We start from the raw sequence: 21,083 nt of genomic DNA, 5'->3' as shown, positions 1-21,083 counted from the left end.
TTTAATAAATGATTATACGCTTTGTCACCAGGAGAGAGTTGGAATTGCAGGCAATGCGGTTTGACTTCAAATTGATTAGCCCATTTTATAAATGTCAGCAAATTGTTTTGTGATGGACCCTTTGAATAGAGCTCTAACGTTATGTGCCGAATAAACTGTCTCTGGCTTAGGTTTATAACAAATGCTCTGAGGTGTTTTATTTAGAGGGAGAAATCACTTGTGGTTTCCTATCAGGATTTAGTTATTTATCATGTATCAGTGGTGGTTATTCTCTCTTCTTTGTGGTTCTTGGTTGATGTGAGGATTTGTGTGGTTTTTTTTTGTTCTTTTTGTTTGTTTGTTCTGTGGTATGCAGGCCTCTCACTGTTGTGGCCACTCCCGTTGCGGAGCACAGGCTCTGGATGTGCAGGCTCAGCGGCCATGGCTCACGGGCCCAGCCGCTCCGCTGCATGGGGGATCTTCCTGGACCGGGGCACGAACCCGTGTCCCCTGCCTCGGCAGGCAGACTCTCAACCACTGCGCCACCAGGGAAGCCCGAGGATTTGTGATTTTAAGCGTTCTCTTGCATACTTGATCAGACTAATCGTAAAGCTCTGTGAAGCATGACGGGGCTAGCTCAGATGCTCAGATCTCTCAGCCATGTGTTCCTATGTCAGGAAGAGATTGCATTCCATGAATAGGCAGGGTAGACCAGAAGGTTGCATGAGGGGAGCCAGTCATAATTATGTTTTTCTCAGAAGAGATATTCAACTTGATTGGGCAGATTTTTTTAAAAAAATAAATTTATTTATTTATTTTTGGCTGTGTTGGGTCTTCGTTTCTGTGCGAGGGCTTTCTCTAGTTGTGGCAAGCGGGGGCCACTCCTCATGACGGTGCGGGGGCCACCTCTCATCGCGGTGTACGGACCTCTCACTGTCGCAGCCTCCCTTGTCGGGAGCACAGGCTCCAGATGCGCAGGCTCAGTAGTTGTGGCTCACGGGCCCAGTTGCTCCACAGCATGTGGGATCTTCCCAGACCAGGGCTCAAACCCTTGTCCCCTGTATTGGCAGGCAGATTCTCAACCACTGCACCACAAGGGAAGCCCCGGTTGGGCAGATTTTTGTTGTAGGGCAGTTTGGAATTGTATCTTGTTTTGTTGCTTGGAGAGCCATATCTTGAGATAAAGAGGAAATTTAACTGCAAGGTGAGGGGAAAGCTATTGTGTTGTCAGAAGAATCTTCATATCTTCTCTTATGAGTTTACAAATCTCTAGCTTTCAGAAGTCTGAGATGGAGGCTATAAAACACTTTTGACATCCTTATATTAGAGTGGATTTTTTTGTCTGATAGTCCTTACCCTTCAGCCTTCCTTTGTGAAGACTTCAAAAGGGGTTCTTTTCATTCAGTGATTTCACTGGAACCAAAGTTGTAAGCATATTTATTTTCCCTGTTTTTGGCTTGGAGTTTTCACTACTGATTCCTTGCTTCCCTGTTGTGCTTTTGTGGTATTGGACAGCAGGTATCAGATTACCTGTGGCTTTGTGAATGACCATTGCTTTTGGCCCCATGTTCTGATTTATTTTACTGGGAATTCACTGGGGGTTTGGTTCTTTTTTCAGCATTGCTGCTTTGAACAGTAAGAGAAGCTCAGTCCTTATGCCAGAGAGTTCTGCAGAGGAAATCACTGTGTGTCCTGGTAAGTACCCCACTGTGATTTTACTAGTTTCTGATCCCTAGCTATCTACCTTTTTGTGCCTTTTAATTTTTCTGACTTTTCCAACCCACTCTCAGGAGGTTTACGTGTGATTGATTTGTGTGTGTGTCTCTCCACACTCATACATATATATACACACACACACACACACACACACATTTTTGATGGACATTGGCTCTGCTTCTCACCTTTTCTCAGAGATAGTTTAGTTTAAAATTAACATGGCTCTTTTGTTTGTTTGTTTGCATACTAGCCTCATCAGAGATGGCAGCAAAGCATTAGGAATAGCATTTAACTCTACATTGAGAGCCAAGAGGACTTTATGTTTTGGTTTATGAGTTCTCAAAGTGGGTTGTCCTCAAATCTGCCTGTCATTAAGCAGTTTTTTACCCTGAGGCTTTTACTAGTTAGTTTTACATTGCCATTCATGGGGTCTATTGCGTAGGGAGTCCAGAAATTGAATTTTGTGCACAGTTCTGTCACTGACTTATTTTTAATCTCAGAACAGATACTTAACCTGGTTAAGTATCATACTTTGCTTTTTGTTAACAGTGGTGATGAGAAGACACATGTATCAATACTTTGTTTAAGGTATGAGAGAGATGTTCATTGAAAGTTGCACATGAATAGGTTTTGATACATAAAATAATTTAAAATGAACTAAAATATCCATTATCTAAGAGAACTCTTGAGTTGAATCATTGTATAATATGAAGAATTATTTTGTGATTATGAACCACTACTTTCTAAGGAATTTGTTTTAGCTTCTATATATATTTTTGGCTTTTCTTAAAAGTGGGGCCTAATATATTATCAGTAACCTTATTCATATGAGATTAAGGAACTTCCTCTTAATGTTTAAACTCTTTGGGCAGCAAGTGTTGGACAAATGTTACCATAAGTCATATCTAATTTTCCCTTAGGTTGCGTATAACCTGTCGGGGTCAGAGAGACTCGTAGTTTTCTTGTTTTGGTTTCTTTCAAGTTTTTTTTTTTCTACAGAGACTCATTTAGTTTACACATTAGTCTAGGAAAGTCCTGTAACTATTTTTAAACAATTGGCAGCATATTGTAAAGGTCTTTCTGTACTTACTTTTAAAGTTTAACTGTTGTTTTTATTGAAAGTGGTTTCTTAATTCATTTGAAATTTATTTAGATTGCTGCCTAATGATACTCACCAAGAGACCCCTCTACCAATTGCTATGATTTTGGCAGGAGCTGTCAGGAATGCTGTGTTGCTTTTGTGAAAGGATAGCATTACTCCCTCTCCATCTGGGACTGCTGACTTATGCCATCCTGCTGGGAAGTCACCCAGTAAGTTTAGGATGATGGCATGTGACATCACCCTGGGATCTTGCAGGAGGAACCTGCAAATACAATTGAAATCCCTAATGAGAGAAAAGTTAATGAAAAGTAAGCCCTTCATCATTGCGGTTAGATAATTTTTGTGATTGTGACTTGCTGTCATTAGCCTGCTAATTAAGTCCAACTGTTTGCTGATATAAACCACTTCTAAATGAGATCACAAAAGGTTTCCCTAACATTACTGTTCCTTTTGCTAAGAAGGTGTAACTACTTCTCCATGGAGTCAGACTCCTCAGTCCCTTTAATTTAGTGGCTTAAAGACTTAAACATAAGACATGATACCATAAAACTCCTAGAAGAGATCATAGGCGGAACATTCTCTGACATAAATTGTACCAATGCTTTATTAGGTCAGTCTCCCAAGGCAATAGAAATAAAACCAAAACTAAACAAATGGGACCTAATCAAACTTACAAGCTCTTGCACAGTAAAGGAAACCATAAACAAACAAAAAAGACAGCCAGTGGAATGGGAGAAAATATTTGCAAACAATACAACCAACAAGGACTTAATTTCCAAAATATACAAACAGCTCATACAACTCAACAACAAAGAAAACAAACAACCCAATCGAAAAATGGGCAGAAGACCTAAATAGACATATCTCCAAAGAAGAAATACAGATGGCCAATAGGCACATGAAAAGATGCTCAACATTGCTAATTATTAGAGAAATGCAAATCAAGACTACAATGAGGTACCATCTCACACTGGTCAGAATGGCCATCATTAAAAAGTCTACAAATAACAAATGCTGGAGAGGATGCGGAGAAAAGGGAATCCTCCTACACTGTTGCTGGTAATGTAAGTTGGTGCAGTCATGATGGAAAACAGTATGGAGTTTCCTCAAAAAACTAAAAATTAGAATTACCATATGATCCAGCAATCTCACTTTTAGGCATATATCCAGACAAAACTATAATTCAAAAAGATGCGTGCACTCCTGTGTTTATGGCAACACTGTTCATAGTAGCCAAGACATGGAAGCAACTTAAATGTCCATCAACAGATGACTGGAGAAAGAAGATGTGGTACATATGTACAATGGAATACTACTCAGCCACAAAAAAGAATGAAGTAATGCCATCTGCAGCGACATGGATGGAACTAGAGATTATCATACTAAGTGAAGTAAGTTAGAAAAAGATAAATACTATATGATATCATTTATATGTGGAATCTAAAGTATGATGCAAATGAAGCTACCTACGAAACAGAAACAGACACACACATAGAGGACAGTCCTGTGGTTGCCAAGGGGGAAGGGGGTGGGGGAGGGATTGAGCAGGAGGTTTGGGTTAGCAGATGCAAACTATTATATATAGAATGGATAAACAACAGGGTCCTATTGTATGGCACATGGAGCTAAATTCAATATCCTGTGATAAACCATAATGGAAAAGAATGTAAAAAAGAATGTATATGTATGTATAACTGAATCACTTTGCTGTACAGCAGAAATTAACAAAACATTGTAAATCAAGTATATGTCAATAAAAAATAAAATATATAATTTAGAAGCTGTGTATAAAAATTTGTCCTAAATGGGTAAAACACAGATTGAGTATAGATGTCCATCTTACCTATTTTGTTTTGTCTCATATTTCTGGCAGTTCCAGGGGTCTGTTATTCAAAATTATAACATCATATTAGTGAAGAAGCAGGATTAGAGCCTTATGCCCATGTTGTGCGTGATGCTAGTATTATTTACTTCTATGAAACTAATGTCCTCTTAATTTGTCTCTATAGTTGAACATTTCAGCCAGAGAAAGCTTAATTAAAGACTTTTTATTGTTACAGTAGTACAAGCGGTGAACAACTCTTATTTTCTAACAGACTAAATGTCTTTTTTGGTTATATCTCTCAGGGAGGCTTGACAAAGAAGATTTTGAGGTTTATGCACTATAAGTCTTTTTCCAACAAGGTGGTAAAATCTGTGTGTGCATCCAGTTTTCAAAATATTATGATGTATTAAAATACAGTTGACACTAGAAATGTATATAATCATTCTTTGATGATTGAGAAGATACCTCAGTACCTTTCAGGTATACTATTTGCCCAGCATTTTCCACTCATTGTATTTGTGAAGCATAGATATATAATACCAGTTGGATGTATAGTGTGTATAGTGTGGATAACAGAACTTTCTGGATTGTGTTCTCAGATAAATTTCTAGATTTATTGTCATTTTTTGAAATATTGTTAGTGTTCTTTTGTTATATCAAGTGATGGGTGTCTAGACCAGAAGTCGGCAAAATTTTTCTATAAAAAACTAGATAATAAATATTTTAGGCTTTGTGGGCCATACAGTCTGTTGAAACTACTCAGCTCTGCTATTTTAACTCAAAAGTAACCATAGACAGTATAAAGAAGAATGAATGTGGCTGTGTTCCAATAAAACTTTATTTCCAAAAACAGGCAACTGGCTCTATTTGGCCCATGAGCTATAGTTTGCTGACCCCTGAATGAGACCATGAGAGACCTCATCTTACATCTCCATATTGCTAGTAGCCTGTACAGTACCTGGAACTTCTTCCATAAATATTTATTGCATTAATGTTGAATGAATAAATGCTGCTTAAAGAATAATTAAAGAAAGGCATATCTTTGTTGAGAATGTATTTTTATTTCTGCTCCCAATTTTTGTCTTCTCTAATCATCCCTTTAACCTCAGAATTAGCATCGGCAGTGTTTTGTTTTCTGTCAAAATAAATATACTTTAAAACCAGAACTATGCTGGAAAGAAGCCACATGGATTAACTGATGAATGGATAAACAAATTATAATATATCCATACAATGGAATACTACTCACCAGTAAAAAGGAATGAACTACTGATATATGTAACAACATGGATGCTTCTCAAACACATTATGCTAAATGAAAGAAGTCAGACATGAAAGATGACACACTGTGTTATTTCATTTATATGACATTCTAGAAAAGGCAGAACTCTAGGAACATAAAGTAGGTTGGTCATTGCAGAGAGCCAAGTAGGAGGAGGATTGACTGCAGAGGGGTACATGAGAACTTTTGGGGTTGTTAGAAATATTTTACATCTTGATTGTGGTGGTGGTGATGTGGTATAAATGATACCATGTATACATTGTAAATATTTGTCAAAACTCACCATACTCTATACTGAAAATTGGTGAATTCTGTTGTATGTAAATTATGCCTCAGTAAAGCTTTAAGAAGAAACAAACTTGATCTGTATTTCCACTGCGGAATTATCATACCCTAAGCTTAAGGAAACAGGTGTTTGTTTTCTTTAACTATGAAAATACAAAATGAAAATTAATGAAGTTTTAATTTTTTAAATTACAGAGACACAGCTAAGTTCCCCTGAAACTTTTGACCTTGAAAAAGAAGACTTTCCAGGTAGCAGAGAGACCGTGGATGAAGTAAGAATAATGGCAGATAAGGAGGTGAATATTACTTATAATTTTTGTCAGTGTTTTCTTTCTACTGGTAGTCCTCTCTCTGATGCAATATTGACCTTGGATGAAAAGATTTAGGTGACAGAGGGTTAGGCTTTTATCTCAGATTCTTAAAAATGAGTTCAGCACTATTTCTAAATATAACAGTAGTTACCAATTCTTCAGTATTTTAATATGCTTTATTATTTCCGGTACAGATGGGGAAATGGAGGTTTAGGATGTTTGCTCAATTTGCTCAAATTCAAACTGCTAATAATGGTAGAACCAGGATTTGAAAACAGATTTGTCTCCAAAGTCCTGGAGTATTTTCCATTATATACTGATAAGTAACAGAGATGAACAATCTTGGAAAAAGTCACTGCGTTTATATTACGACCTAACTTTCAGCCCTAATTTTGAGACATGATCAGAAATGCAAGATCAGGATAGCAGCATGATAAAATAGGCAAATCTCTATTTGCACTATTATCTTTCCTAACTTCACATATCTGACATTAACCATAAAGCTGATTGACACAAGTTTATACTTATGATTAAGATTCAGTGTATATTTTTTCATATTGAGTCTGACAAAACAACTTAAATGCCAAGAACTCTTTTAAAAAATTCAAAATCTTTAAAATTTGTTGGTGTGAAAAGCAGCCTGAGAATTAAACTAGTTTTTCTGTGAAAATAAAATTTTTGGTTACATATGTTTATACTATTTTATCCTGAGCAATTTAAAAAAGCTTTGTTCTGTTATTCCTTTTTATACTCTAGGTTTTTTTTGAGAACAGTGTTTACAGTGGAAGTTAGATCCCCTTCCTAGTTTCTGCACTGCAGGTAACTGGGTAGAAATTCTGCTTTCATGAATCATGCACACTGTTTGGTTCCCTGGAACCTGATCTGTCACAGCTGACAGACCAAGATTCCCTAATGCCAGTGGTGTTAGGAAAGATGAGGACGCTCCCTGCATCAGAGCCACTGAGGATAGATCCTGCTAGATAATGTCAAAATGGCCTCCGGTTCTTTTCCTAGGGAGGGACCAGAACCTTCTAAATGGGGATGGGGGAACAGAGTGTTATTAACGTAGTTATCCTAACATGCATAGGAAGCCCTGCAAGCCCTTAGTTAATTGAGGCTGATTTCTTACCCGTCCGTGACTGCAAAGGAAACTTCTTTGTTTGGGGCAAAGAGCATGAACCCTATTTAGAAGTTATATATGTCTGTAGCACTTCACATCAAATGGATGGAATTGTATGGTCTTTTGCACATTGAATGTCCTCTTTTTGGTGTTGCTGTTTGCTGATACCTGTGGATACTCTAAATAGTCTTAGAAGTTTCCATTAAAAGAAGTTAGAGGGCTTCCCTGGTGGCGCAGTGGTTGAGAGTCCGCCTGCCGATGCAGGGGACATGGGTTCGTGCCCCGGTCTGGGAAGATCCCACATGCCACGGAACAACTGGGCCCGTGAGCCATGGCCGCTGAGCCTGCACGTCCGGAGCCTGTGCTCCGCAACGGGAGAGGCCACAACAATGAGAGGCCCGCGTACTGCAAAAAAAAAAAAAAAAAGAAGTTAGATACTGTAGTTTTGAGTCATTGCACAATCACTAGTTACAAATCACTTATTAGAAAGATAGAATCTGGGCATTTTATGTATGCACAGTGATAATATCATAATGGGTATGGACTCTTGCCCTTGGAATCTGTGTATCGGGTCATCTGCCCTAAAATTTCTTGTTTATTGGAAGGTGGTATGGTGTAGTGCAAGGACCTTGAGCATTGGAATTAGAAGACATGGCTTTGAATCCCAGCCCCGCCACCTTGGGCAGGTTAATTAATTGTTTTATTCATTTATTTGGCAGATATTATAGTGTGCCAGTCATTGTTTTAGAGTCTTGAGATATAAGGTAAATAAGAAAAAAATAATCCCTGCCTTCAAAAGGACACATAAACAGATAATTATAATGTAATCTGACAAATGTAATGTTAGAGAGATGCCTAGGGTATTAGGGGAACATAGGAGAGGAATGCTTCTTCATTTATAAAATGGAGACAAAAATAGCCTATTTTATTGGGTTGCTCTGAAGATCAAATTAGATAAAGAATATAAAACACATAGCAGGAGTTGACACAAGTAGAAATATGCATGTGGAACTGCTTTGTAATGTATTGTGGCTCTTCATTGATATTAGCTTACTAATGACAGAGAACTGCTTGACAGTATTTGAGGTATTTGGAATACCTTTGCCGGAACTGTAGTCCCTCTTGATTTGATTTTCTGCAATGGTCAGATTCCTTTGGAAATAACATTTTTGAAATATCTTGCCTGAGAGTTTCCCTTAGTTGGGGTCTCAGATATTCTATACTCAGAAGGGTTAATAGACTTTATTCAGACTGAAATACAGTTGACCCTTGAACAATGACGGGGTGAAGGGTGCCGACTGTTCATGCAGTTGAAAATCCATGTATAACTTATAGTGGGCCCTTGGTATCTGTATTTTCCCCCTATCTGTGGTTCCACATCCGAGAATTCAGCCAACCACAGATCATTTAGTACTGTAGTATTTACTGTTGAAAAACATTTGTATGTAAGTGGACCTGTGCAACTATAGTCAATTTAGTCAGTTGGTTTTTAAGTTAACGGTGTTAAGTAAACTGTCTATGGTAAGAGGGGAAAGATCTAAACAGTTTTCTAAGCTACAAATAAACCTGGTGGGGGATGGGTGGGGGGTGTTGGTGACTATAGGACATACTCTCATTTTCATTGGGTCCATTTCTTGAGGTTTCTTTTCAGGCCAGAAAGTAAAGGCCAGCCTTTAAGAGATCATGATTTGGTGTCCAAGTACTTCTTTTGAGAAATACATGTATAGTATTTTAAAAGAAGTGGAAGCATCTCTGCAGAGACCCAGTCCCTAACTACATAGTCCTTATAAGAGCTTCTTCGCTTGGATCTTTTCCTCTTGAGGCTTCTCCATTGTAGCTAATATTTAAATAGACCTTTTTAATGGTGCTGGGAAAAATCTTAGGTTAATATAAAAATGTTCAGAAACCTTCTGGGTTGCCTATGAATGTGATTGGAAGTGGGCTTGTATTCACAATAAAACAAAAGTAGATTGATTCCTCCCTCTTGAATACTACATTAATAGTTGGAGGTAACTTCTCTGCATTTTATAGAGCTCGTAATGAATACAAAGGGGTGTAGTACTGGGTGTGAGCACCAGTGACATTCATGTCATACAACATTTCTGTGCTTAGTGAACTTCAGAATGCCAAGTAACTGCTTAACTGCTACTAACTTTGATTAACTCAAGACTACTTGCAAATTATAGGGTATATTGATTTTTCTCCCCTCTGCTCAGATGGCTTTGTATTCACAAGACAACTTTTTCTTGTAAAATTTGTGAACAGAGGAACCTGGGTTTATAAGAATCTCAGTGACTAAGCTTGGAATAAAAAAACACCTAGAACTTCCAGACTCATTGGACTTGCCCCACATACTAGAGGAGAATAATAGAACCAGAGAGTCTCCCAATACCTGGTAGAGTCAGCTTCCAGAAACAAAGTGGAGCAGAGAGGTGCTTTTTGTTTTTGCCACACCGTGGTGGAGTACTGAGAGTTTTGATGACACCTGGCAGAGTCAGCTTCCAGAAACAAAGTGGAGCAGAGAGGTGCTTTTTGTTTTTGCCACACCGTGGTGGAGTACTGAGAGTTTTGATGACACAAAGGCCTGGGTTTGAGTCTACATTGTCCAGTTACTCACTTTGTGATCAGCAGGTTACTTTGCCTTTCCAAGCCTCAATCTCCTCTTCTATAATACTGGAGCTAGTGATACCTGTGCCAATTGGGTTGTTGTGAAGGATAGTTATGGAAAGTGCTTGGCCAAGCCTGGCATAGTATAGGAACTCAACCACTCTTAGTTCCTTTCTCATCTTTCTTTTTCTCCTTCCTTTTAAAGTAAAAGGCAGGTATGTGTTGAAAACAACGTTTTCTGGCAGTTGTAGAAATCGTTTTACTTGGTATTTATTTAGATGACCTGTTTCCCTCTCTGCTGGATTACATTCACAGGTGGTAAATTTTAGGGATGGCCTGAACTTAGAGACTAAAAGAAAAAAAACCACCCCAGTTGGCTCAGAGCTTAAATTATCTACCTACTGCAGTTTTGGTCCTATTTTGTTCTTGTATCAGAAGAGGGTTTATTTTTTTCCCATAGTAAGGCATAATGACAGCCCAGGTGCTCCTTGCTCTTAAATGGAAGCAGTGACTATGCAGGACAGTTTCACATTGATTGGATAGGACATGCTGTTCTTTGAATCAAGTGTTAGGCAGTAGTGCTGCAGTGCTCACACATACTATAGGATTAATCACTGCAGAGTTCTTGACTCTGACCTGTAAAGGTAAAATAAAACTGTCTCTGAGAGACTGGGAACTGTAGGAAAAATGATGACTACAAAACACTGAGAAGGGAGTAAGAATGACTTTGTCAGAATTGTCTTAATGATTTCTTCAGGCCTTCTTAAATATTTGGATCTTAGTTGTGTTTCCTCTTTCAACCCCAAAATCACAAGTAAAACACAAGAATTGGTTTTGTTTTACTGGTATAAGCTGAGACCTAGGTTCTTAACTTATTTTAGTTGTGTTGCTTTTGCTTAGAGCTCTTTTTTTTTCCCCCTAACTCTTGATATCTGAAGTCACTTACAGTGATCACAGTTCTTTGTGTGTGTATGTGTGTAATTAATTCTTTTTTGTCTTTCAGTTTTATTGAGATATAATTTACATACAGCACTGTGTAAGTTTAAGGGGTACAGCATAATGATTTGACTTACATGCATAGTCAAATGATTTTCACAGTAAGCTTAGTGAACATCCATAATCTCATTTAGATACAAAATTAAAGAAATAGAAAAAATTTTTTTCCTTGTGATGAGAACTCTTTAGGATTTACTCTCAGCTTTCTAATATAACATACAGCAGTGTTAATTATATTATCACACTGTACATTACAGCCCTAGTACTTATTTATGTTACAGTTAGGAGTTTGTACCTTTTGACTGCCTTTACAGTTCTTTTGTGAGATTGAAAAAGTGTCTCTTTTTAAAAAAATTATTTATTTATTTTATTTACTTTTGGCTGCATTGGGTCTTAGTTGCTGCGCATGGGCTTTCTCTAAGTTGCGGCGAGCAGGGGCTACTCTTCATTGTGGTGTGCGGGCTTCTCATTGCGGTGGCTTCTCTTGTTGCGGAGCACAGGCTCTAGGCGTGCAGGCTTCAGTAGCTGTGGCATGTGGGCTCAGTAGTTGTGGCTCACGGGCTTAGTTGCTCTGTGGCATGTAGGATCTTCCTGGACCAGGGCTCAAACCCGTGTCCCCTGCACTGGCAGGCAGATTCTTAACCACTGTGCTACCAGGGAAGTCCCTGAAAAAGTGTCTTTAAGATGCTGTTGATAATACAAACTGAAACACCGAAGACACAGCATACTGACCCAATGAGGACAGCACCTTGCAGTGTGATAGAGAGGAATGCTGTCAGGTTTTGGAGCCAAATAGTCCTTGGTTTGAATTTCAGCTCTGCCACTTATTTATTCTGTAACTTTGGGCAAGTTACTTTACTGTTTTGGACAACACTTTTCTCAAGTGTAAAAAGAGTGTATTTGTACCTTTGTAAGATTATCATGAGGTTTAAATGAGTATCACATACAGAGTGCTTAGCACATAGTAGGCAGGCACTGAATAAGTATTATTCAGTATAATAAATAAATATTAACTATATTAGTGTATCTCCCAATCTGCTGTCCTGAATTTGGCAAACTGATTGGTATCACCTCATTGAAAGTAAGTGGAATATAGGATGGAGTCTTGCAGTTCTTTTTGGGAAAAGATACTTTATAAAGTAAAGCTAGTACAATTGCCATTTGTCATGTTCTTCAGGTTCTTCAGGTTGATAACAGGGAAGATGCTGAGAAGGAAATACCTACTACTACCTTCTCATCTAGTACCCAGGTATCCTGCCCACTATGTGACCAAGGCTTCCCACCCACAAAGATCGAGCGACATGCCATGTACTGCAATGGGCTGATGGGTCAAGATACAGGTAAAGCCAGATTCCTTTCTTCAACTGTGTGGTGGTTTTGTAATCCTATACGGTACAGTGCAACAGACAACTCCTCTTCAATGCTAAAGTTTTTTTTTTTAATCTAGCTAATTATCTAGTGCTTTTCACGTTCGTTATTACTTTATACTATTTTGTTGCACATACCTCAGGACAAGGGGAAGGGAAAAATCTTTCATCTTTCAATGTTTCACACTTATTCTTTGCTATAGGCAGGCCAGAGATCATTGTTATCCCATAGACCTTGAATTTCAATTTATATATTCAAATACTGAAACTCCTATGGAACTTGAGGAACTAAGTTTTAGAGTTGCCCGTTTTTCATTCAGAATAAATCCCGTGTGTGTGTGTGTGTGTGTGTGTGTGTGTGTGTGTGTGTGTGTGTGTGTGAATTCTACCTAAAGATAGTTAACAGCTGAAAAATATCATTAATTTCGGGCTTCCCTGGTGGTGCAGTGGTTGGGGGTCCGCCTGCTGATGCAGGGGACGTGGGTTCGTGCCCTGGTTCGGGAGGATCCCACAGGCCACGGAGCGGCTGGGCCCGTGGGCCATGGCCGCTGAGCCTGCACGTCCGGAGCCTCTGCTCCGCAGCGGGGGAGGCCACAGCAGTGAGAGGCCTGCGTACTGAAAAAAAAAAAAAAAATCACTAATTACCATTAATGTCCTACATGTCTCTGCTGCATCACCCTGGAGGTGTTGGTTCTCTCTCGAAGAGTACACAAAAGGCCTTGGTTTTCGTGCAGTGTGACATATTGGGCAAGAGAATCTGCTTGTTCATCACAGCCCTTGAAATACCACCCCTGATCTTGCCTTTCTGTTTATGACTTTAAACTCTAAATATAATAGAATCTGCACAACTCTGTGGTCTAACATGTTGAATGTAACCATAACTTAGATGATTTAGAAGTGTTGCAACATTTTTCTCAGTGCTACTTGGTTCCCATAACTTAGAGATATTTAATCTGAAATTGTATTATTGTGAGGTGTTTTATACATTAAGATTTCCAGGAAAGAAAGGCACATGTTATTTAATTTTTCTGAAGTTATACACTTCTTATTAATTAAATAAGGAAGTACCTAAACTTAAAATTTAAATAAATTTGTTGATTTTTCTGATTGTAAAGTAGTACCTGTTCATTGTAGTATGAATAATAATAATGGCTTACATTTATTGAGTACTTGAAATGAGTCAGGAATTATTTACATAAATGAGACCATGCCACATGTGTGTAATTCTGCAATTTGCCTTTTTTTATTTATCAGTAAATTTAGATCTTTCTATGTGCAGGTATATTTTTTACATAGTTGAGATCTGACTGTATGTAAAATTCTGTTTTGTTTTTTTCTACTTACAGCATAAAAATTTCTCCATGTCACTATAAGTTATGTGTAAAAATATTTTTAATGCTTATAATATTCTGTAATCCAGATTGCCTCCATTTATTTAATTGTTGTGTGTCTAGAATGCTTCAAGTTGCCATGTTATACTTATATGACAGCTTTTTATGCCTAAAATTATTGCTGTATTTTGGGGTTATTTTCTAAGGATGTATTTTTAGTTTGGGTGATAGTAAAAAAAGATGGGCTCTGGAGTCCAATCAGTCTGAGATTGAGTCCCACCTCTGTCAATTACTAGTCTGTGAGCCTGTGCTAGTTTCCAGGCTTCCCTTCATGTGTCTGTCAAACAGTAGAAATGACCTTATTTGGTTTTTGTGAGGTGGAAGGAGATATTTTAAGTGCTCAGCACAACATAGTAAGTACTTAAGAACTTTGATCTGTGGAATTCCCAGTAGTGGTATTACTAGGTCAAAGATTTTGTCATCATTTTAAAGGGTTTTTATGAATAGCATTGTAGTCTTTTAAATACAATGAAAGTTGAAGACATAAATCTGGTCAACTCCTTTAATAGAAGAGCACTGTAGGTCTAGGATTTTAGATGCAGTTTTACCTTGACATAGCTCTTTAGTTTGATTTTTAGTGGAGAGTTCCAGTGACTGAAAGAATTCTAGGGCTGGGCCTTTGGTGACCAGAGAAGGGAGAGACTATTTTGTCTATCTCGCCAAACACCTTACCCAACTGGTATTAGTTACTGAGTCAACAATGCACTCAGCACTGAGGTCCAGAAATAAATGAGTTTGAGAAACTGAATCCCCATTGAGCTCTAGGAATAGATGACCTTCTTCCAGTCAGAATCAAAAGGTAAAGAGTATAGAGTAGCTCCTACTGATATCTCCCAGACTGAACGCTGATAGTTTGTGCTTAAACAGGAAGCTTTGGTATTCATCTCTGTCAGACATCTTTCAGCTATATAATATTTGCTTTTAAGCTTGTTCTTCCTTACAGGGGTGCGGTGGAGCAACTCACAGCCCCAAATACTTGATTCAGGCTTGTTTCTGAGTTTTCTCAGAAACCTAATGCAGACTTATACCACCAGAACCAGGTTTTTCTCATTGAACTTGTTGAGAGGCTGACACCGTCAGGAGGGCAAAGTAGACTGAGACTTGCATTGTTATCCATTTAGGACAAGCCTTTCAAGTTCTCTTTAATCCGTTAGGCCAAGTGTCAGTGATCCTGTGTGATGCTGCTCAGTTGGATTTACACTCTGGGTCTTGAAGACTCTTTAAAATATTATAGATATAAGTGTGTTTTCTGATATAATTGGAAGTCCTTATTTTCTTGGCACTGTATGTCTTGTAGCCCTGATCCAAATGTATCAGACCTCCATCCAAAGATGTCTGCTGTATCCTGAATGACTGTCACAGTTTATTTTTTATGAGGAAATTTGTTTTAAAAATTAGTTCAGGGACTTCCCTGGTGGTCCAGTGGTTAAGACTCTGTGCTTCCATTGCAGAGGGCATGGGTTCGATCCCTGATCCCTGGGGATCCTGCATGTCGCTGTCCCCAGAGAAGGGTGGGCTTAGCCTGAGCTGGATAGGTTTGGACAAACCCATAGGAAAATAGGGGGTCCTTTATCCTCTTATGGGTTAGATAAGATAGGAAGCAAGGGAAACAGCCACTAAATGACAGCTTCCACTTAATCTTCCTAATAGTGTTAGCGTACCTAAATTACCCTTTCTGAGAATGTGACATTTTAGGCCTTACGGACAAGTTTGGAGCAGGGAGTCCTCACTGGAACTGTCCCACTCTCTGCTTACTCCTCTACTTTCCTGCAGACAGAGCTTGGGGCTCTACGTGGGGTGGGGGAAGTATTGATAGTTGGATGAATTATGTGAAACACCTACTAGTGTGCCTGGCATATAGTGGGTTTTTGGTAAATTTGCTGTCTTTATTTGGTTTCTCCACCAGTTTCCTGCCCCATCTTCCTAGCCAGGGATAGTAGTGATTGTTCTGGTTCCTCTCAGCTTTATGACTGAAGACAGAGGGCCGTCCACAGCCTTTTTTTTGCGTTACGCGGGCCTCTCACTGTTGTGGCCTCTCCCATTGCGGAGCACAGGCTCCGGACGCACAGGCTCAGCAGCCATGGCTTACGGGCCCAGCCACTCTGCGGCATGTGGAATCTTCCCAGACCGGGGCACGAACGCATGTCCCCTGCATCGGCAGGCGGACTCTCAACCACTGTGCCACCAGGGAAGCCCCACAGCCTAATATTTTAATCTTTGGTAAAAGGAAGCCTTTCCCACAATGGAGGGGAAAGAGTTACACATAACCCAGTCTGGGAGACCATTAGCCCAATGCCTAAGGGGATAGAATAAGAGGGAGGACTTCCCTCCCAGAGCTAAGTTTTCAGCTTTCCCCTCCTTCCTGTTTTCCCCTGAATCTGATCCTAGACATGCTTGTTTGGCTGTGTAAAAGAAATAGTAATTAGAGTCATTTACATGAAGTGTCTACCATTTATGCCTAGTTACCGTGCAGCACAATAACAATTATGCATATCATTAAATGTGTCTGGTTAACTTTGCTGTAAGTTTTATTTTATTATAATACTACACTCTGGTTAAGTTGGCTCAGTCTGCTCAGTTTGTTGCTCAATGACATGACTATCTGTTCACAACTGTGGAAAAATTAGAGGGAGTGTCCTTTAAAGGCATTGTTTGAAGGGAGATGATTTGCTAAAGTAATCTAGACTGGAACAAAAGCAGGTTGCCTTTGCATTTGCTTTTTGGAAAATGTCTTTGAGACCATTTTCATTTAAACACCGAGGAAGAATAAAGGTCTTCATTTACACATCTAGTAAATACTTATTAAATGCCTACTACATGCCAGATATAGTGAACAGAATATACAGAGTCCATGTTCTCAGAGAGCTTATATTCTAGTAGTGGGATACTATTACAATAAACAAGTAAACACATAATATGTCACGTTGATAAGTATTTTAGAGGAAAAAAAGAAATCAAGAGGAAGAGGGGAATAGGGAGTATTGAGGTCAGGAGGTGGCAGTTTAAAATAGGTGGTGTGGAAGTTTCCATTGAGAAGGTGCCATTTGAACAGAGACCTAAAGGAAGTGAGGGAATAAGTTAAGAGAATTTTGAGTGGAGAGGAGAGTGTTACGGGCAGAGGGAACAGTAAGTTCAAAGACCCTGAGGTGAGCAGGCTTGGCGTATATGGGGAATGACAAAGAAGCCAGTGCAGCTGCAGTAGAGTAAGTGAGGGAGAGATTAACAATGAGACCAGAGAGGTAATTGGGGAGGGGACAGGTAGACACATCACATAGGGCTCTTAGGCCATTAGTGAGGACTTTAGCTTTTAGAGGAGGAAACATTGGAGGGGTTTGAGCAAAAAATGAATTAATATTTGAACAAGGGATCACTCTGGCTGCTGTGTGAATAGATTGTTGGGTGACAAGGGTGGAAGCTGGGAGAACAGCCAACGTTTTATTTTTGGTAATAAGATAGAGTGGGAGAAACATAGGCTTTGGAACTAGGTAGATCTGAACTTAAATTTCAGCTGTAATACTTGTCAGCTGGGTAATGCTTGACAAATTATCTTACTCTTTGAGGATCAGGTGCCTCATTTGTAAAATTAGTCTAACATCATTAGGATTGTCATGGGAATCAGAGATAAAGCACCCAGCACTGTGTCTAGATTGTTTTAGATATTCAATAAATGGTAGCTACTGTTATTATTGAATATTTTTCTTGCCTGTGTAGTCATTTTGAAGTCTGTGTTTCTGTGTGCTAATACAATACGTAAAGGATAAGCCACCAGCCAGCTAGAGCTAAGGGAAAGATGAAAGGCAAGGAAAGGCATTAGAGTCAAAGTGCTAAGAATAAGTTTAGTGAGAAATAGATCATAGCAGAGTTAGGAAAGCTGAAGGCATTAACTGTATACACTTTGGGCCTAGATACAGAGGTGTGGATATTGCCAGGAGTGGATTTTCTCTCCATGGATATTTCTTGGAAACATAACGGTGGGTAAGTAGGTGGGTAGAGGTATCAAATCTCTTGATAGAGATTTGCCTGAGAGCTATCAGAGAAGGACTGGGACCTAGAATAGGCTTGACTTGGGTGAGTCAGCAAAAATCAGAAGACCCAATCATCTCTAAGTAACAAATTTCTTAAATTAGACAGAGTTGACTTTTTCTGTTTTATATATCTGTATTTGCCTACCTGAATGTAATTTGTACCCCATTCAGTCTTCTCACTTGTATTAATGTGGCTTTTGTGGTACCCAGGAGGATTAAGTATATCACTATTGACACCTAACTACTGAGGTATTAACAATTGGGAAGTAGCATAGGTTTAGTAGAAATAACATGGATTATGGAGACAGACTGACCTGTGGGAAGATATACAGATCCAAACAAAGTGAGATTACAGTGCAATTGGATAGATAAAAGGCATACACATGAATAACTGTAATGCAAGGTGAAAATGACTAAGGGGCATAAAGATAAATTCCTGTGGTGTTTCAGAAGAAACGTGATTAGAGATTTAGAAAGAAGGACATTAATGTAAAATAGCAGTAGGCAAAACTCACGTAAATAGAAAAACATGAAGAAACATGCTCTACAAGAAAGAGCATGCCATTCAGTGTGGTTGTAGTATGGGCATTATGAAAATAAATAGTAGGCAATTGGAGAATGACAAACATAACTTGAGTTATATGGGTTAATACAGGGCAAAGTTTTTTTCAACTTGTAAAATAATTATTTACGTGTTTACTCCAGTAGTAGGACTCTTTTGGGTTCAGGTGTTGGAAAAACAATTCAAGCAATCTGAAGCAAAAAAGAGAGGTTAGTTTTCATAATAATTGGGAAGCCTGGGATAGGCTTTAGGCAGAGCAGCATCTAGGAGCTGTGATGGTGTGTCTCTCCATCTTTCAGCTCCATTTGTCTCTATTCAATAGATAGGCTTTTTTTTTTTTTTTTAAAGGGGCAAGCAAAGTGTCTGCCAGCAGCCATAGGCTTTTAGTCTTTAATGGAAAGAAGGAGTTCTTTCTCCTGAGACCACAAGTCAGTCTAGAGAAAGACTCTGATTGTCTTTATTTAAAGTGTCCACCCCTGCTTTAGTCACTCTTACCAAGTGGATGGTTATGTATCATTTTATATAAGTCAGAACAAATAATGGAAAACCCTATTAGTATCTATCAGAAAATTCTATCACTCCTAATAACAGAAAACACCGTTTTAATTAATGTAATTAATTATTAAATGGGTTTAACATGTAAGGTTTCTTTTTCTCACATATCCAGATGTCTAGAGTGAGGCAGTGGCTCAGTGATGTAATGAGAACCTAAGCTTTTCTCTTTTGGCTCTACAGTCCTGTACTTGTAGCTTCTTGACTTATTGTTTCAAGATGGCTGTTAACATCTCTAGACCTTACATCTGTGTTCCAGGCAGGAAGAAGAACAAAGAATAAAGGGGTATGGCTGTAGATTGTGACTGCTGCAATCTAATAACTCATTCCTGTAATCTCATGGAATTGAGTTTATTCCAAATTGTGGTAGAATTAGGTCAGTTATGAATTTAGTGTTCATGTCTTTATGTGTAAAAAATTTAACATCTTTGAAATCATTGATTAATTTGCTTCTTACAGTGATTCAACTTAAAAATTTTCATGTCCTGCTGTTAATGAAGTATTGTGTTAGGTGCTGGGAGTGCTCACAAGGTAATAAAGGTATATGATACAGAGCTGAATGGGACCCCAAATTTGTATTCAGGGAATTCACAGTCCAGTGAGACAGACTTGGGAACGACTAAATATGATACAAGTCATATTTAGTGCTAAAATATAGTGCTAAAATAGAGGCACTAAGCACTCACAGAGATGGAAGGGATTATTACTGATTGGTGAGAAAAAGGACAGATTCTTATTTAAATGTTCCCCTAGTATCAGGTATGGGTTTTTAACGCTTCCCCCCCCCCCCTTTATTGAAGATATGCATCTAAAATAGCAACAAGCCTTGTAAAGTATAAATTGTTTGAATTTCTGATTTTTTTCTTTAAACCAGACTACAAAAAGTGAAATTACTGGATTATATGTATAAAGTTTTAAGATTGCTTTCTGGAAAGGTTATACTCATTTAAATTCTCACTGGTAGCACGTGAGAGTGTTCCTTTCACCACACCATTACAAATACTGAGGAATATTACTTTTTCTTTTTTTGTTTTTAAAGCATGGTATATTCAGTAGATAAACAGTGATATTTCATTATATTTTATATTTCTTTGACTAGTAAAGTTGAGTTTTTTTTCTTTTTTAAAAAAGCCAATTTGTATTTCTTTTTTGAGAAATTGTTCTCTGAACTTTCCCAAGTATCTATTGGGTTCTTAGTACTTTTCATATCAATTTATATAAGTTCTTTACAAATTATATTTTCCCTTTGCTTCAAAGGTGCTTTCCAGGTTTTTTCCACCCGCCCAACAGTTCTTACCAAGGTTCTAGTTTTATGCAGCCTGGCACAGCAAGCCCATTCTTGTGCTTGAACAGCCAAAGCCATTTCTTAAAGCAGAAGCAGTGCTGATCCTGCAGAAGGATCTAATCGGTGTGAATAGCAGTGGCACTGATATGGGGAAAAAAGTATTGGAATCCATGCAGAACTGGGGAGGAGAGGAGGGTGGGTGGGCAGCAAGGAGAAAGGATAAAGAATTCATTGCTGTTGATAATGAGAGGAGGAAGCTAAGAGGTGGGAAGAGGTGGTGGCCTGGTACAGGGGTCAGCAGGAGCTGGATGCCCAAAGTGGTATATCTAAAGTGGATTCTTCTTTGATAGACTTGACCCCAGACTGTTTGGTGTTTCTGTAGAGGCCATCATCTTATTTGAATGCCTACTGACATAGAAATATATCATAACTCTTAGCCACTGGATGAATCCTTAGACCAAGTACCTCCACTCCAGACTTGTGATGTTCCACTGCTTGTAACTCTCTCCTCTTGTATTAATAATGTAGCAGAACTGTGTGGTCCTGTCCCATCCCTCCACCCCTGTCATCTGAGTTGTCTTCTGATAATTTTTGTTTAGCCTTTCTGTGGAACATTTCCTTGTATTAGCTCCACTATGATGCATTAATAAGGTTACTGTATGATATGGCATGTGAAAA

General features: G+C 38.6%; 1 protein-coding gene across 1 annotated transcript in view; it reads left to right on the top strand.

Annotated features, from left to right (window-relative positions):
- Window positions 1–21,083, top strand: part of UIMC1 (ubiquitin interaction motif containing 1) — a 187,494-nt gene that overhangs the window by 128,704 nt on the left and 37,707 nt on the right. The window contains 3 exon segments of the mRNA XM_079917168.1: window positions 1,598–1,674; window positions 6,385–6,485; window positions 12,401–12,563. Of these exon segments, the coding sequence (XP_079773294.1) occupies window positions 1,598–1,674; window positions 6,385–6,485; window positions 12,401–12,563 (341 nt within the window).

Source organism: Stenella coeruleoalba (genome assembly GCF_951394435.1).
Source record: "Stenella coeruleoalba genome assembly, chromosome: 3".
NCBI classification, from domain to species: Eukaryota; Metazoa; Chordata; class Mammalia; order Artiodactyla; family Delphinidae; genus Stenella; species Stenella coeruleoalba.
This window is presented reverse-complemented; position numbering and strand designations above follow the sequence as displayed.